This window comes from Scyliorhinus canicula, chromosome 17 (assembly GCF_902713615.1).
Source record: "Scyliorhinus canicula chromosome 17, sScyCan1.1, whole genome shotgun sequence".
Classification (NCBI taxonomy): domain Eukaryota; kingdom Metazoa; phylum Chordata; class Chondrichthyes; order Carcharhiniformes; family Scyliorhinidae; genus Scyliorhinus; species Scyliorhinus canicula.
In genome coordinates, this window is record NC_052162.1 from 19,309,025 (window position 1) to 19,332,115 (window position 23,091).

Sequence of the window (23,091 nt, forward strand, 5' to 3'; positions counted from 1 at the left end):
TATCAAGCAGGTCTGGCAGCATTTGTAGGGAAAGAAAAGAGCCAACGTTGAGTCCAGAAATGGTAAAGAACAGTTAAAATGAAATGGGATGAAAACAAATGGGTCGAGGTGGGGTAGAGGTAATCATCTTTAAATTATTTGATGTTGAGACTGAAGGCTGTAGTGTGCCAACTGGAACATTGCAGCAGGCCATGGAAAGGCATGCGGGCATGGGAGCAGGGTCTGGTGTTAAAATGGCAAGCAATGGGAAGGTCAGGGTCCTGAATGCACACAGACCGAAGGTGCTTGGTGCTCAGCAAAGCGATCATTCATCTGCGTTTGTTGTCTCAGATACGAGACCACTCGCTGCTGCCAATAGACAAAACTGGAAGAGATGCAAGTGAAACACTACTTAACCTGGATGTGTGTTTTGGGCCTGGGGTGTTAAGCATGGAAGAGATAAAGGGGCAGGTGTTACACCTTCTGCAATTGCATGGGAAGGTTCCATGGGGGGTGATGGGAGAGGTGTTGGATATGCCCACCACTGTGCTGCAGTGATAATTTACTGAGAGAAAACAGAAACAAAGTGTCAGGTGGTCTTGGGGGGGGGGGGGGGGGGGGGTCATCATTTTTTGTGACTTTTGACAACCTGTGGGTTGCAACCCCCACTTGAAAATTACTGCACTAGTCATCCTCAATTTGGAGGAATGTCCAAAACAATGGGGGGTGGGGGGAAAGAAAGAGAAAGAGACTCATTGACAAAAAACCATGGCCAGAAGTGTCAAATAATGCAGCATCACCACAAAATGGTGTTGATAAACTTTATTTGTTTTTATCTTTTATAAAAATTCGATGCAGACATGTACAACATCAAGCAAGTCAGTCAAAGATTAGTGCAATATGAAGCTTGAGGCAGCTGTAAGTTGCAAAATAATTTTTTTTATAGAAATATTTAATGGACAAACACAATTACCAGACAAAAATAAGGTTGACTGACCATAGAAAATTCACACTGCAGGATTGAAAATCAGCAACCCTAGGGTCACAACCCAATTATAAAGTTTGACAATTCAGGAAATCTGCCCACAATGCACATTTGGGTCAATATAAATATGAGGCAAATATTTAAGGGTATTAAAAGACTCCAGATTTGCATCTAGTGGTCTAGCCACCTTCCACCCAGGCACCCATTCTAATGCTGGATCCTTCATCAGGAAGATTCGAAATTCTCTTTCCCCCGCTGAAGAGCAGCAATTTGCAGTTCTAGAGCAGCATTTTTCAGTTCCATCATGACAATTTTCTCCTCCAACTCTTTGTTTCTTCTCTGAAGCATGGCTGAAACCCAAAAAAGAAACACTTTTCAGGCCATATCACTACAGCTTGTTATTTCTTCTCTCATTAACTCCAATAGTACAAATCGTGATTAGCAGGCTGGATACAGTTCCATACAATAGAAACAGAAAATAGAAGCAGGAGGCCATTCGGCCTGGAACCTGCTCCGCCATTCATTATAATCATGGCTGATCATCAAGTTCAATACCCTGAACTCACCTTTCTCCCCCACTCCCCTATCCCCAAGAGCTATATCCAATTCCTTCTTAGAATTACACAATGTTTTGGTATCAACTACTTTGTGGTAGTGAATTCCACAAATTCACCACACTCTGGGTAAAGAAATTCCTCCTCACCTCCGTCTGGAAAGGTTTACACCTGATCAAACTATGACCCCTCGTTCTGGACTTTACCCACCATCAGAAACACAAATCCCACCCCCCCACAATAGTGTTCTAAACTCCAATGAATATAATCCTACACAATAAGATTAAATAGTAATGTCGTTCTTCAGGGTTAGGCAATGAGCTGTAGACCACAATATGGGATAACTGCTGAAACTAGATTGGCTGGGGGGGGGGGGGGGGGGGAAGAGAGAATGGATGTTGGGAAGCAGCATTCAGAGCTGGGAACAGGAGGTGGAGAATTAGTGGGTGACTGAAAGCTATAAGCAGTACAGAGTGTTAAACAGTATCATGTAAATGCAAGGCAAAATAATTAATTAGTTTAGGGATGAATCATCAAATTCAGCCATGTGGGTTGCGCTCAGAAATATTAATGGGGCAGTCACACTGCTAAGCGTGTACTTTCGACCCCCAAATAATGCAAGTTAGAAGAGCAATTACATACTCAGATTCAGAGCAAAAAACAATCTTCACTAACTCGTACGATACCCAAGAAACTGTTACTGGTCATAAGGGCTTGCATGGCTGATGAGCCCGATCTTAGAGCCACATATCATTGAGAATTTCAATATTCCCAATATCAATTGGCATCCAAACAGTGTGAATTTCTGCACTGCATTCAAGAGGATTGTTTTTAGCTAGCATTAAACCAGCCCAACAGGAGGGGGCACAATTCTCAATTTAGTTTTAGGAAAGTGAAGCTGGGCAAGTGGATGAAGTATCAGTGGGGGAACCATTTTGGAGATAGTGACCATATTAGAGTTAGATTTAGCATCAGTTGAAAAAGACAAGATAAAACAGGAGTAACAGTTCTAACTTGGGGAATACAATTTTACAAAAAAAAAGTGGTGGGGTGGCATTCAAAGGCAAGATTCTACAGGTAGTGGTCCCATAAAAATAAAGGGTTGCACTGCCAAATCCACCTTCAGTTATCCAGAAGCAGTCAGGCCAATAGACTGTATTTGGCAGTCACAGGTTTAATGTTGTAGAAAGCCTTGTTGAATATGTGAAGTAAAAATGGAAGTTAAGAAAGCAGAGGACGAAAAATATTGGCAGGTAAATACCAAGAGAGTTTCTGTTGCTTCCATTTTTAGTATTCAGAATGTGCCTTAAGCAGAGACTCAAGCTGAAGCAGCCCACTTGTCAGGGCTGTTCCAAGGTTTGTTTTGGAGAGAAGACTTGTCAGCACCAAGTGAATCTCAGGAACCGGTTTTGGCAGACGTCTGTTCGGATGGCTAACTGGCAACCCATGGGTTGGCCAGGGCAGAGTCCTGCCAGACGCCCATTTAAAAAAATTTCATTTAGGAAATGTGGTTGTCACTGGTTTGGCCAGCATTTATTTGCCCATCCTTACTTACCCTTCAAAAAAAAAAATGTTTTAAAAGGTGCTGGTGAGTTGTCTTCTTACCACTGCAGTTCCTGAGGTGTAGACAGTTCCAGGTTGTTGGAACTCAAGTGACAGTCAAGGTACAGTAATATATTTCCAAGTCAGGGTGGTGAGTGACTTGGAGGGAGACCTCCAGGTGGTAGGGTTCCCAGGCATCAGCTCCTCTCGTCCTTCTAGATGGTACAGGTCATGGGTTTGGAAGGTGCTGTCCAAGGAACCTTGGTGAGTTATTGCAGTACATCTTGTAGATGGTACAGGGCTACCACTGTTCAATGGTGGAGGGTTTGAATGTTTGTGGAAGGGGGAGCAATCAAGCAGGCTGCTTTGTCCTGGGTGGTGTTGAGCTTCAAGGGTTGTGAGAGCTGCACTCATGCAGGCAAGTGGAGAGTATTCCATTATACTCCCGATTGTGCCTTGCAGATAGTGGGCAGGCAGTGGGGGGTGTCAAGTGGAGAGTTATTCACCGTAGGATTCCTAGCTTTTGACCTGCCCTGGTAACCACAGTATTAACATGGCAAGTGCACAGTTTCTGATCAATGATCCCCCCCCCCCACCCCCCCAGATGTCAATTGTGGGGGGGATTCAGTGATGGTAATGCCACTGAATGTCATGGGGCAGTGGCTAGATCTTGTAGGAAATAGTCACTGCCTGTTGTGTAACTTGCCGCTTCACCTGAAGCCTGGTTGTCATCCAGGTCTTGCTGCATTTGAACATTTTGACTGCTTCATTATCAGAGTTGTTGCAAATGGTGCTGAACATGGGTGTTGTGCAGTCATCTGCAAACATTTGACATGCAAGGGAGGCAATTTATGAAGCAGCTGATGGTAGTGTCCTGGGCCCAACATACAGAAACTCCTGCAGTGATGCCCTGGAGCTGAAATGATTGATCCCCAACCACTAGAACCATCTTCCAGGTATGACTCCAACCAGCAGAGAGTTTTCCCCTCTATTCCCATTGACTCCAGTTTAGCTAGGGCTCCTTGATGCCATACTCGTTCAAATGCTGCTTTGATGTCATGGGCAGTCACTTACCTCACCCCTGGCATTGCTCTTTTGTCCATGTTTGAGCCAAGGCTGTAATGAGGTCAGGAGCTAAGTGACCCCCTCAGAACCCAAACTGAGCGTCTGATCAGGTTATTGCTGAGTAAATGCTGCTCAATATAACTGTTGATGACTCCTTCCATCACTTTGCTGATGGAAAGTTGACTGAGGGTGGTAATTGGCAGGGTTGGATTTGTCCTGTTTCTTATGTAGAGGACACACCTGGGCAATTTTCCACATCAGGTTGATGCCAGTGTTGTAGCTGGGCTAGGGGCCTCCTGCACACGCGTGTGCATGTGTGCTGGTGGAGAAAGAGATATGCTGGGCCATGAGGTTGCAGATTGTGGTTGAATACAATTCTGCTGCTGGCCCACAGCACCTCATGGATGCCCAGTCTCAAGTTGGTGAGGATGAGGCTAAGTATGTTTTTCACTCGTTGGTTCCCTCACCACCTGCTGCAGTCCCAGTCTGGCAGTTATGTCCTTTAGGATCCAGCCAGCTTGGTCTGTGGTGGTACTTCAGAGTCACTCTTGGTGATGCACATTGAGGTCTCCCACCCAGAGTATATTCTGCACTATCACAGTCAGTCCTTCCTCCAAGTGGTGCACAACGTAGAGTACTAATTAATCAGCTAGTACATGGTAATCAGCAAGAGGTTTCCTTGCCCATGTTTAACCTGAAGCCATGCAACTTCATGGGGTCCAGAATCGATTTTGAGGGCTCTCAGGGCAACCCCCTCAGAAATGGGCAGTAGTGTTTACACCTTGTAAGTGAAAGGGATAGTCTTCTCGCTCACGCTCCTGAACTGCTTTCTTGTTCAAAAACCAGTGAATGCCTGGCACATCTTTGCTGTAAGCTTGAACTACTAATCACAAATCTACAGAGAAAGTAAAGAACTTTGCCAGAGAAAACCATCAAGCACCAAAATGAAAGCTTCAACTCCAGAAAGACAACTGGAAGTTGAAGAGTGCAACAAACCGTCTTGTTGTTTGAACATATGGGTTTGGGTAGGGGAAAGAGTAATAGATAGTCAGTTACATTTATTTAGAGTAGTTAATAATACCGTATATTTTTTAAATTATTGCCGTTAAAATTACAAACCACCCCCACAACCCCAGAAAAGTCATGCAGGGTCAACCACTCCAATCCCTGAAAAAACATCTTTGGCAAAAAAAACAAACTGGCAGGCATTGGAATAAAAATAGAAACTGGTAAAATATTTATCTTATTGATTGAACCCAGCCAGCCAATAACAGGCAGACTATCCCACCTTTTAGTCTGCCTCGAGCTTAATAAGCGGGTGGCATTTGTGGAAAATATAGAAGCGGACCAGGGGCGGGATAGATGTTATGGTTAGCGGGAAGCTGGGGGGAATGGCCGTGGTATTGGTAAATATATATGCCCCGAACTGGGATGACATTGAGTTTGACAGACAGGTACTGGGGAAAATCCCAGACCTAGATTTACATCGACTGATTATGGGGGAAGATTTCAACAGTCCTGGATCCAAGGCTGGACCGGTTGAGTCCTAGGTCTGGAATGTTAGCATCTGTGGCAAGGGTGGGCAGGCGATGGACAGGCTGAGCAGGCGATGAACAGATCAGTACATAAAGTTTTACAGGTGGACAGGAGGTATACAGAGTCTCCATATGACAGGCTTTTGAACGAATGTCAGAGACTGCAGCTGGAATTTGGGATCCTGTTCATAGCCAAGGAGGATGAAGGGGGCAGTGTGCGAATATGGGGGAAAAGGATGCACCAGCCAAGGAAGCAGGAGGCTGCAAGAGATTGGGAAAGAAAGAGATCTAGGGGAGGAGGGTAGTTTTGGATCTGGCAGGGGTAAAATGTGTTTTGGGAGTTTTACAGTAAATTTGTAAATTGTACAAATTGGAACCCTCAGCTGGGGAGGAGGGTATGAAGCAATTTCTGGGAGGGCTGGAGTTCCCGAGGATAGACGAGTTGAGACCCCAATTGGGCTTGTGGAGGTCATAGACGGGTTGGAGGCGATGCAATCGGGCAAAACCCTGGGACTAGATGGATACCCGGTTGAGTTTTCCAAAATATATTTTGGGCTTTTGGGGCCACTCCTGGTAAAGGCATTTAAGGAGTCATGGAAGCTGGGAGCGCTCTCCTAATGTTGCAGACATCAATTTCCCTTATTTTGAAGCGGGATAAGGATCTGGAGAGCTGTGGCTCATATAGGCCAATCTCTGTTAAATGTAGATGTGAAATTGCTGGCAAAGATCTTGGCCACATGCATAGAGGATTGTTCTGGGGGCAATAAGAGTGGACTAGATGGGATTTATTAAGGGACGATGTGCAACATTAGGTGGCTCCTAAAAGTAATAACGATGCCTGCAGATGGGCGAGAGGTCGAGTGATGGTGGTCATGGATGCAGAAAAGGCCTTTGATAGAGTGGAGTGAAGTACTTGGGGTGTTCTGGGAAGGTTTGGGTAGGGATTCGTGGATTGTTGTTCTATCAGGCACCCGTGGTGAATGAAAGGACAAACCAGGTTCAATTAGAATATTTTAGTCTGCGACAGGGGTGTCCACTCTCCCCATTACTGTTTGCCCTGGCCATAGAGCCTTTGGCAATGGCGCTGAACATTTGGCAGGGGATAGAGAGAGGGGGCTGGAACATAGGATCTTTCTCTATGTGGATGATTTGCTCCTTTCTACAAGAGATCCGTTGGGGGGCATTTCAGGAATTTGGGGATACTGGAGGAATTTGGTCTGTTCTCAGGTTACAAATTGGATATGGGAAAGAGTGAGGCTTTTGCGATCCTGATTGAGCAAATGAAAGACTTCCATAGGTGGGACATGCTCCCACTGTCAGGAGGGTACAGACTGTAAAATTACAGTCCTCCCAAGTTGCTGTTAGTGTCTTCCAATCTTCATCCCCAAGGCACATTTTAGGAAGTTGAATGCGGCAATCTCAGGTTTTATATGGCCGGGAGAGTAGCAGCGGCAGCGACGATGATGAAATTAAAACAAATAAATGGGTCGAGGAGGAGTAGAGCTAATCATCTGAAGTTGTTGAATTTGATGTTCAGGCTGGAAAGCTGTAGCGTGCCTAACCGGAAGATTAGATGTTGTTCCTCCAGTTTGTGTTGAGCTTCACTGGAACATTGCAGCAGACCAACGACAGACATGTGGGCATGGGAGCAGGGTCTTTTATTAAAATGGCAAGCAATGGGAAGGTCAGGGTCCTGAATGTGCACAGACAGAAGAAGATGCTCAGCAAAGCAATCACCCAGTCTGTGTTTGGTCTCTCAGAAAAGAGGAGACCTCATTGGGAGCAGCAAATGCAGGTCGACCAAATTGGAGATGCAAGTGAAACACTGCTTAACCTTGAATGAGTGTTTTGGGCCTGGGATGTCAAGCGTGGAAGAGGTAAAGGGGCAGGTGTTACATCTTCTGCGATTGCATGGGAAGGTGCCATGGGTGATGGGAGAGGTACTGGGTATGGTGGAAAGTGGACTAGATTATCTTGGGAGAGAATGGTCTCTGCGGAATGCTGACAGAGGGAGTGAAGGGAAGATGTGTTTGCTGGTGGCAGAGGATTAGGCTTTGCATACTGTAGCCACCTTGGATGACCACTGCCCAACACAAAATGGAAGATTGCAAGGAATGCAGGGAAAATGGACATGTTGCAAAAGCAAGCAGCTTGCAAAGCACTTGTGTATTCTAGCTACTGCAGAAACCAGGCAGCACTGTGAAAGAAAACAAGTTAACACAAATCGATACATTAAATGGAAGGCCAGACTTTTCGGCACCAAAAGAAGTCCAAAACAATAAGTCCCAAGAACCGCCCAGGGATCGAGGAACTGCCCCGTTATTGGGGAATTCAAATCAATCGATTGGGAAGAGACCCAATCGATTGAGAGTGAATAGAGGGTCCACCCAGACCCCGAGAGAGGAGTATAAGACAGAGACCCCGACCCCAGCTCTCTCTCTCTGCCAGCCTCTCCTTGACCAGCCAGCCCTCCCAGCAGAACACCGTTGCAGCAGAAGAACCTTGAGGTGGGTGGGGGGGCTGGACAGCAGCCACCAACAAGTAAGTGTCACAACGCACGCTACGAGAGTAGACACTCCTGACCCCCTTTAGTCCATAACTACTGGAAGCCTGCAGACCCAGGACAAAGCTAGAGGCCGTTGTTCCCTGATCCGGCAGTCCCCTTATCCAGATAAGTATTTGGCCTATTAGTGGTAGGATTAGCCTAGTTTTATAGTTTTATACGCATGATTAGTAGATTACTGTAATATAATAAACGTGTCTTGTTTGAACTTACTAACTGGTGTATGGATTTATTGCTTTGAACTTGAAGCGTTATCTTAACGATACCTGGCGACTCTAGAGCTAAGGAACGAAACAGAGCCAAATTGAGTGTTAAGCACACTCACCCAGAACGAGCAACAATACTGAGGCTGGTGGGATGAAATGTGAGAATGAGGGGGACTATCTTTGTTCTGGGAAGGAGGGGGTGAGGGTAGCAGCACAGGAGATGGGTTGCACACTGTTGAGGGCCCTGTCAACAACTGTAGGTGGGAAATCATGGTTGAGGAAGGAGGAACACTTTCAAGGCACCATTTCGGAAATTGGCACCTTCAGAACAAATGCGATGGAGGTGAAGAAGTTGAAAGGGATGGAGTCCTTACATGCTGTAGGGTGCGAAGAACTGTAGCCCAGATAGCTGTAAGAGTCACGTGGGCTTGTAGTGGATAGTTTATTGCCAGAAATGGAGACAGAAAGATCAAGGAAGGGAAGGAAGTGTCCGAGATGGACCAGGTGAAAGTGATGGAGGAGTGGAAACTGGAAGCAAAGTTGATGAATGTTTCCAGGTCTGGATGAGAGCATGTAGCAGCACCAAAATAGTCATCAAGTGGGCCTGGAACAAGGAATGTTCCACATACTCCATAAAAAGACAAGTGTAGCTAGGACCCATAATACAGGATAAGGTGTTGCCTAAAACAGGGGTCTTGGAAATATAAAAGGAATTCATGGGAGTGGGAAGGAGAGGTGGGGAAAAGGAGAGGTGAAGAGGAAGTGGGAGCTGGGAGGAGAGTTGAAAGTCAGGTTATGAGAGAAGGCCCCGAGGAGAGTCAATGCATCCTCATAAGTGTGTCAGACTTGGCCTGATCCAGTTCAAGGTGGTCCACAGGACTCATTTGACTGGCCCAGATGAGTAGGTTTTTGAGGAGGTGGAGGCCACGTGGGACAAGTCCTGCAAATCATGTACATATGTTTTGCATTGCCCAAGGCAGAAGGGATGCTGGCAGGGATTTTCAGATATCATGTCAGACGTCCTGTAAGGAGGGCGACTATCCAGGAGCTGGGGGGGGGGGGGGGCTCAGCCTCCAAAGTCAGGGGCTTGGGGGCTAGAGAAAATTAAGTTCACCTTAAGGGGTTCGCTCTGAGGTGGTAGCTGTTTATAGACTTCAAGGAAAATTGACAGTCAGCACCAGGTTGGGGGAGGGGAAAAAAAAAAAAGGCATGCGCAGGAGGGAGGGGAAAAAAGAGACATGCAGGTGACAATTAAGGGCAGGGAATTTAATGTATGGGCAGTTAGGGTTTATGGCTGGGGAGAGCGTGTTATTGTGGGGTTTTTACATGTGTTGGATCAGTCTGTTTAGTGTTAAAATGATAGATGCCTCAATAAAATATTTTCTAAAAAAAGTCTGCCTTGAGCTTACCCACCAGGCTCCCAAAGTTAAATTTATGAACCAATCATGAGCTACCTGCACCCCCACATACCTAAAGTAGGAGGTCGCCACACAATACAGCAACCCCCCCCCCCACAACGGCAAAGAATCAGAAAAGCATTTGCTCTTCTCCCAAGTTCAATTTGCATCCAGAGAAAACCCCAAATCAGGTCAACAGCCCTGCCCCATTATATCCTCCACCATGGGGACTGGAATGTCTTACTAACTTAGAATTTGTGGTATCAAGGAGAATTGAAGGTAGTAGTGCAGAGGGTGCCATCTTCATGGATTTCAAAAAGGCATTTGACAAGGTCCCACATGGCAGACTGGCCAGGAAAGTGAGATCTCATGGGCTACAGGGGAAGAGCCAACCCAGAATTGGCTCAGTGACAGGAAACAAAGGGTAATAGTTAACACTCTTTTTACAAGTGGAAAATGGCTTCCCATGTGTTCCGCAAGACTGTGTTGGAGCCCTTGCTGTTTTTTGTAATACAATACGGATTTATATTTAAATACAAGAAGAATGATTGGGAAATTTACAGATAACTGTATAGTAGTGGAGATTCTGGGTTATGATAGCTGTTGACTCCAGAATGATTTGGTTAATAAGGTAAAACACTTGGGGAGGGCAAACAAAACAAGGGAATCCTCAAACAGGAGGAGTGCACATCCCATATCCTTGATGGGCAGAAACAACTAGTGGACAAAAGGTGGCCAAGAAAGCATATGGAATGCTTTCCTTTATTGGAGAGGAGGTAGAATTGTATTACATGCTGGTTAGCCCACAGCTGGAAATTGGTGTACAATTCTGGTCACCAGATTACAGCAACAGGTCTGGACTGGAGAGCGCGAAGGAGATTTAAGCATATTACCACAGATTGAAAATTGTAGTTATGAAGATTGGATGTGCTAGGGTTGTTTTCCTTTAAAAGAGGCAACTAAGGGATGACCTAATTGAGTTGTATAAAATTACGAGTGGTCTAAACAGGAAAAACTGGTTTTCCCTAGCTGAGGGATCAATTACCAGGGGGTGTTGTTTGGAGGTGATCGGTGGGAGGATTAGAGGAGTCAGAAGGGTGGGAGGGCACCTGGAATTCACTGCCCAAGTTAGTGGCTGAAACACCCAACCCATTTACAACGTACCTGGGTCCACACCTGACGTGCTGTAACCTGCAAGCCTCAGACCAGTTCTGGAAAGTTTATTTTCTCTTGTGTTTGATCAGTGCAGATAATGGGCCAAATGGCCTCTTTCTGCATCACACATGTAAGGTTCCATGATTACCTTGTTTAAATTATTGCCTAGAAAAGCTCTTGCTGCACTGCTAGTTTAGTTCTTAGATTTTAATGCAACAGGCACCTTACCTGTCTTGCCAAGTGCCAGTTCAACATGGGCAAAGTGATCATAAATGAAGCAAATAAAGCTTCAAAATCCCAAAACATCACAGCTGCTTGACATAAAACGAACAGATGTACATGGCTAGAATGGGCTGTGATTGATCCCAAAAAGGAACATTAAAAGCATTTTTCTATGAAACACCTCCTGCTAACTACTAAGTTTTTGTGGCACTTCAAGGGTGTGTGAACAAAGATGCATCTGCTTCTTTAGCTAGACCATTCAATGAACATTTCAATGTCTGACACACACCTGGCCGATTCAATAATTGACAGAAACACTATCCAAATATTTTGCACAACAGACAAAATGCTCCTTTACAGCAGTTGATGGATATTGATATATATTTACCTGATGGATGAACATTGTGCCGAGGAAAGCAAAATAAAAAAAAAATACATTTAATTGGGGAGGTTGTTTGAAGGAATGTTGATGAGAAATTAAAAACAAAAACTTACCCAGATGGTTATCTTCAGATTTACATGTGGATTCCTTGGCTTCATTCTGCAAAGACAGAACATTCTAATGTAGAGTGCATATGCAACACCAAATTATTACAATGCAAATAAAATACCAAATTGTGGTAGAGATGTTATCCAGGATAATGGCCAGCCAACAGCAAGCAGGCATTTTCTGGAAAAAGAAAAGGCCTCTGCTGGATTGAGAAATCCCAAATGCTACCCAAATAAACTAGGCCTCAGCCAATCGAGTTTGGTTTATTCACTCAGAGGCCAATGTTGAAATGGATGTTGGGGCAAGATTAAAAATGGTATACATGAAAACCAGGTGACAGTCCTCCAGATCCACTGGGAATTAAGGGAGGGGGGGGGGGGTTCTTCCCATCAGTTTTAGTTTCATGTGGTCAAAGACATTTTTGTACCAATTTGACTTTTGGTTCCTTCATTCCCATCTTCTGCTTGCAGTTTCCTGGTAACAGTAGACTTTTTGCCTTCATTCCCATCTTCTGCTTGCAGTTTCCTGGTAACCGTTTTGTATTTATTTGAAATTTGGCAATCACTTCTCCTGCAAAATACAGTAGGTTTTGATAGATTTGAAAGGAGCGAACAACAAAAAAGGGCAATACTCAAAATACTAAGCACCATGGGACACATCGCCACATCACCCTACAGAAAAGCAACCACAAAACAAGGATGCAAGTTAAATTACCTTTCAATGTATCTGCTGTAGTCATCACCCTTATACAAGACACGTGCATCAAAATTACACTACAAAGGGAATCAACTATTCAAAAAAAATAAGAACCAAGACCTCTGATCTCTGGGGAAATGAACACATTGTGTCAAGTAGCCCAGGTGGTGAAAAGCCTGCACTTACATTGCAGCCAGATATTTTGCAGCCAGATATTTTACACCAATGGAAACAAATGGCTATCAAAAATCAGCCTTAAAAGGATACCCTGAAAACTACTCATTACTCATTCTATTGCAGTGGGTCAATGCTGCTTTGGAATATGCCATTATTTTTCCACAGACCTTGGTAATACTAGTTGTCCTTTGATGGGCATGTACCCAGTTTCTTCAGGCATCATTCGAGACTTTTGTAATTTAAAGTAATAACTAACATTAGACAAGCACACTCGACATAATAATATGAACACTCAATACAAGCTCAAGACAGACGATGCACAACTCAAGAAAAGCCCCAGACTCCAAATAAAAATAGCTTTTCATGGTACCTCCACTTCAACTGCTGTGTAAAAAGGTTGGGAGTCAAAGGACATATCCACTCATGATCTGGGTGCAAAATTAAAGTTGGTATTCACCCCAATCAGTAATCTTCTGAAAATAATCCTGGACAAACTGCAAAGCCAGTACAGAAGAAGTAATGATTTAACCATACCAGCAATCTTGGCTCTCTTTGGGGATGGACATAATAGAACCTTCTTTGCACTGCTTGGGCGTTTTATGCCAGTCGCAATATTTTGGGAGCCCAAAACAGAAGGTTCGTTGGTTTTTCGATTGACTTGTGGATGTCTGCCCATACCTGTATGAATAAGTTAAAATGGCAAATTTAAAATGTAGAAACAATATTATTTCAACTGAACTAAATTGGATACAAGTTGGTCTAAATGGAAGTACGGAAACAAAATTACTACAAAGATCCTGGATGGGACTGAAGCCAACCAGACGATTGTGACTACTCACTTATCAAAACTAACAGCCATAATAAACTTGTAAATTTTATGGAGCAATAACCTGAGTTTTTATATCAAGTCCAATAACAGAGTCAATTAACTAATGCTCTGAAGATTGATGGCCAAGTGGAGGATTTGGAAGGACTAGCTTTAACAAAGTTCAACTCATGGAAAGAACTGGAGCCTTAACTGTCCAGTAAAACTAGTTTTGTTCAGTCCCAAAGTTTCTTAGCTAGGCAGGCAACAAGAACATCAATCAACTCCAGAAAGTCCCCCACACTGCTCTGCCAGAAGTAAATTGTGCTGGGATGAGGCTGCAAGAGGGATGAAGATCCCAAAACAATTTTCAACCAAAAACAATCCAAAATGCCAATAATATAGATACTGCAGAAAATATAACACTGGAAATACTCCGATGTGGCAGCATCAGTGGAGAGAAATAGTTTACACTGCAAGCCAGTTTGAGATCTGGTTTCATTTTGTATACCCAAAGTAACTTGTCTTTGCAATGCAGTGGAAGGGATTGGTGTAGACTGTTATTAATTCAGAGGTAATTTTAAATTTTGGTTAAAGTTTAACTGTAGAAAATGGGTGGGATAAATACACTTAAAGCAGCTTGAATTGAAAAGATTGCAGCCATATTGACTAAGGGGTTATGGGCTTACTTAGCTGGGTGTCACTGAATTGTTTTGATTTGAGAAACAATTGATTTAAAAAGCATTCAGTGAGCCCTGGAAGAAATGAACATGGACATAAAGAAAATTTCAGTTTATCTGTGCATTTTCTGGGGCAAGTGTTCTGCTGTGGGGAAAAGGACCATACTGAAAAGAGGTTGCCATTAGCAGGCTCCAGGAAAAAGTGATGCTGTTAGCTGGTGGAGAGGAGGCAGGTCACAGAATCTATCCTGAAACAGGTTAGGGCCCAGACACTGCCCTGGGAACCATTTGTAGCTTGGAGCCTTGTGAAATCCAGGGGCAGTGCCAGACCGATAAAGCTAACCAGCTTTTGAAGAGCTGAAATTCTGCAAGTAGAGGCTGCAGTGCAGATTCAAATCCAAGGGATGGACTCTCTACAAATGAGGTTGCTTATGAAATATTTGGGTTGGTAGTTGAGTAATTAATAGAGTCTGCCTTGGTTATAATTGCTATTTATTGTAGTGTATGATCAGAGTTTGCCTGCTAACACAAGTATGAGGTACATGTGAGTGAAGAGTGCAAGATAGATATTGTAAATGGTCTCATTTTTGGACCTTTACAGCAACATTCATTTCTTTGCTCAAAGCAAAGGGATCTTGCAAATTTATTCTCTCAACAAGGATCTCAAGTTTCAAAATCAAAACTTTGCCGACTTTAAACATAATGTTATTGGTCCCCAAGCAGATCCCAGGGCCTGGTAACAATATGCACTTCGCTTTACTGATTTAGTCCATTGTGCTGAGTAGCTCAAAGCATTGAGCAACTGTTTGGGTATCTAGGTGACGGCACGATTCATGGTTATTGGAACAAGGACCATTATTTTGCAGCATTTGTTTATATACTCTCTTCCCTGTGTTGCACTACAAGTATCTATTAAGATGTCATCTCTTTATGCCATTCTAAAAGATCATTTAGGAGGGACATGGGGCAGTGGCAGGGCATTATTATCACTGGACTAGTAATACAGAGACCCAGGAATAGACAATGTATTCCAGGTTCAAAATGGGGAAATTTGAAATCTGTAAAAATCTGGATAGTCATAAAAATCCATCTGGTTCACCTTACCTACACTTGGCTCCAGATCCACAGCAATGTAGTTGATTACCCCCTCTGAGCAAGCCACTCAGTTCAAGGGGCAATTATGATGGGCAATAAATGCTGGCTGAGCCAGTAACACCCACTTCCCATGAATGAAAAAACATTTAGTCCTGCATTTGTGGAGAGCACATGTTTCTTTCAGAATCCTTCCCCAATTTATAAGCAAGGTGCGGTAATGTGCACAATATAGCGTATTTACCCATGTTAACAAGTACAGCTGGTTTGGAGTCTGCTTTTGTTTCCTGCACAGTAAGTTTTGGTGATACCAGTGAAGATTTTTTCTTCATTCCAGGTATCTTTGAGAGATCTTCAGTCAAAGGTTGACTAGATTCTGCTTTGGGAGATATCTGGAAGAGAACACAATTTATAATCAAGGATTCTGACAATAGCATGCAGGGATACTGTCCTCAAGTCCAACAATCAAACAGTCTCCCAGCTCCCAGGAGGCCAAACAGCCTTCAATCAATTATACTGTTGCACACAATGTTAGCCACAAAGACCTACTGCCGAGGTGTCAGGTTGGACCCTGGCTCTGGGTCACTGTCAAGTGTGGAGTTTGCACAACCTACAACCCAAAAATGTGTAGGCTAGGTGGATTGGTAATGTTAAGTTACCCATTGGTTACTCCCAAGTTTATTTTTTTTTTTAAATGTAGGTGTGAAACTTACTTTAGTGACTCCAGTCCGGCATGGCAGAAGTTTATTAACTGTACTTTGCCCAATCCCTTTTGCACTGCTCAGCCTACCCAAAACCAGGCGAGGTTTTGGAAGGTGCAACTTTGAGATACCAGGTTGTAGCATTGCAGGTTTGCTTTCTCTTCCCACAGCAGCAGCAGAACCTACTTTACAGGTTTGAGCAGGAGGAGGTAGAGAGTTAATTTTAGCTCCACATTTTTGCACTTTAGACACATTCCTTCGGACTTCAGGGAGACGAGAAACATGTTTTAAGGAATTCTCAGTTCTCATTTGGAGTACAGGTCTTGGTACATTTGAATCTTTTCTTGGTTTGGTTTTAGTTTCAGTGGCATCAGTGCTAGAGCTTCTGCAGTCAGCTTTAGTCTCATCTGGGCACTCACCCATTCCATTGCCTACACTATCCTGAAGTGTGGTTGCTGAGGCCAGAAAAGAATGGTCAAGTCGTAGATATTCTGGAAAACACTGTCTCCCTGTAAAGCATGGAGTAGACATACAATGTGGATTCCATTCTGAATTCCCCATATCAACTAAATCTGCATGCTCACTAATACTTAGTTCTTTGTCCTGGGAGATTTCCCTCGAATGCAGATTTCTTTTGAGAGCACTCTGCTTTACTTGTTCCAACTTTGATCCACAATCTAGAGCACATTTTCTCACAAGTCTGCTTTCATTGAGGCCTCCTGAAGATAGAGAGAGTTTGCAATCAGGTAGGTTAGTTATTTTGCTGGGGTCATTTTCCAAACTGTCTTCACACTTTGATGCATCAAATGTAGCACTGCTGTCATTGGCAGTTACAATTCTATTTAATTGCTCTCCGTCACTCCTAGATAAAAGCAGCACACCAGTGGAGAAGACAGGCGCTTTACTATCATTTTCAAGATTACCTTCATGTGGCACTGCATCAATTGTTGTATTTTTATCATCCACAGTCATGGTACTATTCAATTGCAGAAGCTCACAATTGGACAAGACAGATACTTTTGGTATTGTATCATTTTCAACATGACGATTACTGTCATGTGATTGTGGATGCGCATCAAATGTTGCATTTTTATGGTCATCCATGGCCCCTTCATATGGCACTGCATCAATTGTGGTATTTTTATCATCCACAGTCATGGTACTATTCAACTGCAGAAGCTCACAATTGGACAAGACAGATACTTTTGGTATTGTATCATTTTCAACATGACGATTACTGTCATGTGATTGATGATGCGTATCAAATGTTGCATTTTTATGGTCATCCATGGCCATCGTACTATTTAACTGCAGCATGTCTCCCACAGATGGAGACAGCCTGCAATTGGACAAGTTTGTTACCTTGCAGTCTTTTCCCAAATCTTCATATTTTGAGGTTTCAAATGTTGCATTTTGACGATTATCCACAGTTATGGTACCATTTAACTGTACCGCATCTTGCTCGTAACTGGCCTGGAGGTCATTTCCAAAACTGCTTTCACATCCCGATAAATCAAATGTTACATTTTTGTTATCTCTCACAGTCATTGTTTCATTCAGCTGTATTAAATCAGGTGTAGCAAGACATGGCTTGCAATTTAACAAAACAGGTGCATCAATTTCATTTTCAAAATTGCCTTTGTGCATTGGCAAAATTAGGCAGCCATCACTTAGCATGCTTCTTTCAACGAGTGGGTCTCTCTTCAATAGCAACACATTGCAACTAGACAAAGTCTTGACTGGTATGAAACTTTCACATGAAGCTTCATTCCTTACACCTAAAGATTGTGTGTTTGATGCACTACTCACTTTGATTTCATCCAATTGAATTAAATCTACTGCAGATGGGAACTCACAATTGGATACATCAGGCAACTTGCTCAAGACATTGCTGGAACAGACATCATGCTTTGGTGCATTATCTTCATGGTCATTTAGGTCACCCTGTATCAGGGTTTCATTTAGCTGGATCAAATTTCTTGCAGGGGACCAAGGCAGAGTTCCAGCACCAACAGGAGAGTCATTGGTTCTGATTTCTGCTTTTGAGAGAACTAGTTGACAAGTGGTATTTAAACCATCTTCTTGCAACTTTGAAGTACTGCCACCAAGTGGCAATTTTGTTGGAGAGAATTCTGAACAGCACGAAGAGTCAAATGGTACAGGTTCCTCAGTTATCATGGAAACATTGGCCACAGTGTCAATTGGATGAAGAGAGACCTTACTTTTATTACTTAATTCAATAGCTATATGTTGACACTCTTCTGCAACAAAACTGCTGAATAATGATACATTACTAGCCTCCATAAGGTGAAATGGACAATGTTCAGATATATCGCTGGACACACAAACATTGGGCAAGTTTTGTTTCACCATCACCACATCTACATCTTTTGTTTTTAGAGGAATCTGCCTTGTACTCTTTTCATCAGAACTCAGACTCAAGTATGTTACATTCAGAGAATTTTCATTTGGGCATGCGACCATTTTGAATTTGGTATCCATCCTTCTATTCAATTTTTGGGTAGAACTTAGACGGAAGGACCCTGTGCCAAATTGTCTGTTTTTGACATTTGAAACACTTGGTGCACTTAGTACTTGTTCCTCAAAAGCTTCCAAATGATTGGCATGATGTGTGCGATTCCTCAATTCAGTTTGTGGAGTTTTTGAGCAACCTCGACATAGATTTTCTCTCATCAACAGCAAACGTCTATATTGTGCTGGTGCTTCACTATTCCTCTTAGAAGCAATTGCATTACTTGAGGTTTTCGTGAAAATACGAGTTGAAGCACGACACTTTGGTGCAGCTAATGAAGACTTTGTTGAATGCTGTCTAGGCAAAGGTGATGTTTTCAACATGGGGAAGGAAAGAAAAAAAAAACAGCTCATCAGCAACAATAAACCCCTTAAACACCAGGAATGAGTCAAATAAACTTTCAGAATTGGTTCTAATGAAATACATACATTTTCCAAAATAAAAAAAGTCCAAAACAGTACAGTATTCTAGATGTTGTCTCTCCCAAGGTCCTGTAGAGCTATAGTAAAATGTTCCTATTATTATATTCCATTCCTATTGCTATAGATGCCAACATTCCATTTGCCTTCCTAATCATTTGTATCTGCATACCACTCCATATGCTGGAACCCCCAGATTCATCTGTACCATCACTGGCCCTCCAGTCACTCAGTGCATCCCATCAGGTAGAGGAGAGGGATGGAGGTGGAGGATTAAAGGTGAGGCAACAGCCACAGGAACCGAAAGTGAAGACAGGATTTAAAAAAAATTAATTCATGGGATGTAGGAGTCATTGGCTGGACACGCATTTTTTCCCCATCCCTAGCCTTGAACCAAGAGATAGATAGAGAAATACAGAACAGGCCCTTCGGCCCACGATGTTGCGCCAAACCTTTGTCCTAGGTTAATCATAGAACTTTGGACACGAAGGGCAATTTATCATGGCCAATCCACCCAACCTGCACATCTTTGGACTGTGGGAGGAAACCGGAGTACCCGGAGGAAACCCACGCACACACGGGGAGGATGTGCAGACTCCACACAGACAGTGACCCAAGTCGAAATCGAACCCGAGACCCTGGAGCTGTGAAGCAATTGTGCTATCCACAATGCTACCGTGCTGCCCTTAAGAAATTAATCTACACTCCATTATTCTACCCTAATCCATGTACTTATCCAATAGCCGCTTGAAGGTCCCTAACGTTTCCGACTCAACTACTTCCACAGGCAGTGCATTCCATGCCCCCACTACTCTCTGGGTAAAGAACCTACCTCTGACATCCCCAAGTTGCTTGCTACACCGTTTCAGAGGGCAGTTAAGAGTTAACCACATTGCTGTGGATCGAAAATCACATGTAGGCCAGACCAGGCAATGACAGCAATTAGTAATTCTTTAAAGGGCATTAGTGAACCAAATGGGTTTTGACAATTTTTTAATTCCAGACCACAGAGGGATTTGGATAGGTTAAGTGAATGGGCTAGGGTCTGGCAGATGGAATACAATGTTGACAAAGGTGAGGTTATCCATTTTGGTAGGAATAACACCAAAAGGGATTATTTTTTAAATTATAAAATATTAAAACATGCTGGTGTGCTTGTGCATGAGTCACAAAAAGTTGGTTTACAGGTGCAACATGTGATTAAGGAGGCAAATGGAATTTTGTCCTTCATTGCTAGAGGGATGGAGTTTAAGACTACGGAAGTTATGCTGCAATTGTATACGGTGTTAGTGAGGCCACACCTGGAGTAGTGTTCAGTTTTGGTCTCCTTACCCGAGAAAGGACGTACTGGCACTGGAGGGTGTGCAGAGGAGATTCACTAGATTAATCCCAGAGCTGAAGGGGTTGGATTACGAGGAGAGGTTGAGTAGACTGGGACTGTACTCGTTGGAATTTAGAATTTATCAAGTGAATAGATAGGATAGATGCGGGCAGGTTGTTTCCACTGGCAGGTCAAAGCAGAACTAGGGGGCATAGCCTCAAAATAAGGGGAAGTAGATTTAGGACTGAGTTTAGGAGGAGCTTCTTCACCCAAAGGATTGTGAATCTATGCAATTCCTTGCCCAATGAAGCAGTTGAGGCTCCTTCATTAAATGTTTTTAAGGTAAAGATAGATAGTTTTGGGTTATGGTGTTCAGGCCAGAAAGTGGAGCGGAGTCCACAAAAGACCAGCCATGATCTCATTGAATGGCTGAGCAGGCTCGAGGGGCCAGATGGCCTACTCCTGCTCCTAGTTCTTATGTTCTTATTGTCAGACAATCCCCTAAAAACAGCAACCTGCAATTGGACAGCACAAAATAAACTTTGCGGAGACAGATAACAAAGTATATCCAAGTATGTGAAATTACTGGGCATATCAGATACTCTCGATTCTTAGTTCTTCATTGATGCATTAAGATTTCAAAAATTTGATTTTCAAACATCTGGAGATAATTTGTTCAAGAAAGAGATTATTGGGAATAATCTGCAGTCACTGCCAAATTAAATTACTGGAGTGGAATGCAATCTCGAGGTAACTAAATTGTCATGATTAATGTAATCATTGAGATGTCAAACTAATCACATCAAGTACAAAAGTTAACTGGATAGCCTCTGCACTACTGATAAAATCAGCTCCATTAGGCAACCTTTGTTCCAAGTTCTGAACCATTAGTTAAATTTGTGGCCCAAATGCTTAATTTATAAAATCCAATTTGCATTCAGAAACCAAAGTAGACAACTGGAGGCCCTGGGAAAAGGCTTCATTTAAAATCAAAACTAAACCAATTTAAAATAAAAACTGCAGAATGCAAGGTTAATGGATAAAACTCACATTCCTCATCCACAAAGGGCAAACAAGGGAAACTAGCAACAATTTAAAAAACTAAAATGAAATCAAACCCATCCTATAAGTACTGGAACAAATTTTGTTCCGCTGTTTTCAGCCAAAGACAGCCATCAGAATACTAAAAAGCTACACAAACTCTGGACCATATCTATAATTGTATTTCTCTCACTAAGGTCAGCATGTCACAATCTCTTCTGTCTCCTGGTCCCAATTGTCATTCCTCTCACTCTCCCATTGAAGAGCTTTTATCATGACACAGCAAAGTGACTAATCCAGCAGCCCAAAACTCAAGAGACACAGCAGCACAATGGTTACCCGGATTCAATTCTAGCCTCTGCGTGGGGTTCCTCTGGGTGTTCCGGTTTCCTCCCACAGGCCCAGATGCACAGATTGGCCATGATAAAATTGCCCCTCAAGTGTCCAAAAGCTTAGGTGGGGGTCACTGGGTTATGGGGGGTACAGTGGAGGCATGGGCCTAAGTAGAGTGCTCTTTTGAAGAGTCAGTGCAGACTTGATGGGCCAAATGGCTTCCTTCTGCATTGTAGGATTCCATGAGACCCAGAAAAGGCCAGATTTGCACTTTAAACTACTCATGAGCTCAGGAATTAGCATTGCCTTGCCTTCATCCATCTCTATTGATCTACTGCTGAAAATCTTAATCATGCCCTTTACTTCTAGACTGGACTATTTAACACTCTACTGGTGGGCCCAAAACCAGTCAGTCTGTAAAGTTGTTACAAAAATAATCTACTCATTACTTCACTCACAGCAAGTCATATTGCTCACAGATCTTCATGCTGGTCAAGTCAGAGAATCATACTGTAGAGGCACTTCAGCCCATTAAGTCTGCACCAACAAATCCACACAAAATCTACACCAATCTCACTTCCCAGCATTTGCCCAAAAGCATCGAATGTTATGATGAGCAACACCTCAATTTTAAAACACTCAACCAGGCTACATTGTCCATCCCCTATCTCTAATCACCTTCAACACCACAATCCCCAAAATACATGCTCACTCTGGCAGTTAAAGCCTGCCCAATGACAACTGCACCACTATTGGTAAGAGTGCCTACACCTACCTAGACCTGGAACCCCCCCCCCCCCCCCCCCCAATAGCTCACAACCCTCATTCTCCCTCTTGAGACACCCCCCTGAAACCTAGTTCTTTGACCAAACTTTTGGTCACCTGAGCCAACATTGCCCTAGGCAGCTCAGAAGTCTTATAACACTGGCAGTGATTAGCACTGCTGCCCCACAACACCAAGAGACCCGGGTTCAAATGCAACCTTGGTTGACCGTTTGCGTGGAGGTTACAGTTTCTCCCCGCGAATGCGTGGGATTCCTCCAACTTCCTCCCAGCATAAAACGCGTGGTTAGGTGGACTGGCAATCCTTAAAATGTCCCTTAGTGTCCAACAGTTGGGTGGGGTTACAGGGATAGGGCACGGGAGTGGATCTGAAGGGCTGAACACCCTCCTTCTGCACTACAGAGTTTCTATGATTCCTTCACAGCCATTGGGACGCAGACATTTAACTGCCACCCAAGGGAGCTGAAAATCCAGCAACACAAACCTCCAGGATTGCAGCAGCCTGTGCTCCAGACCCGGAGACCAGCAGAATTACCTCCGCCCGGGACCGCCGCCATTTAAAACTGGAAGCCCCGCCCCTACGTGTCGTCAGCCCGCTCCAGTTCTCGCGCGAAGTCCCGCCCCAACCGCCGCCGATTTGAAATTGCAGTTAGGAATCCGGCATTCATCGTCGCCATGGAAACAAACGGATGGCTGGCGGCTGAGGGGGGAGGGGCATCGGGCGCTGGCCGGATTGATTGGCTGGCGGGCGGCCGGGGGTAGGGGCAACGCGCGAGAGCCGCATTGATTGGCTGGTGGGCGGCTGGGGGGGGGAAAG

The 23,091-nt window shown here is 43.7% G+C and overlaps 1 protein-coding gene across 1 annotated transcript; it reads right to left on the minus strand.

The window, feature by feature from the left end:
• Positions 1-786: 786 nt before the first annotated feature.
• On the minus strand, positions 787-22,868 carry LOC119951884. Its single transcript, XM_038775242.1, has 7 exons — positions 22,759-22,868; positions 15,857-18,670; positions 15,388-15,535; positions 13,101-13,244; positions 12,121-12,263; positions 11,699-11,744; positions 787-1,314 (listed from the first exon to the last, which is right to left on the minus strand). The coding sequence occupies exons 2-7, from the start codon at positions 18,536-18,538 to the stop codon at positions 1,190-1,192; spliced, it is 3,288 nt and encodes a 1,095-aa protein (XP_038631170.1). The 5' UTR covers positions 18,539-18,670; positions 22,759-22,868; the 3' UTR covers positions 787-1,189.
• Positions 22,869-23,091: the final 223 nt, after the last annotated feature.

Bases quoted from the DNA above. Each gene is read 5' to 3' on its own strand.
- LOC119951884 (XM_038775242.1), bottom strand. From the start codon at position 18,538: ATGAGAGAAAATCTATGTCGAGGTTGCTCAAAAACTCCACAAACTGAA. The intron at 15,536-15,856 runs GTAAGTTTCACA...GTTCTCTTCCAG, and splicing joins GCCGGACTGGAGTCACTAAA to ATATCTCCCAAAGCAGAATC. The intron at 1,315-11,698 runs GTAAGTTTTTGT...TTTGGGTTTCAG, and splicing joins ATCTGAAGATAACCATCTGG to CCATGCTTCAGAGAAGAAAC.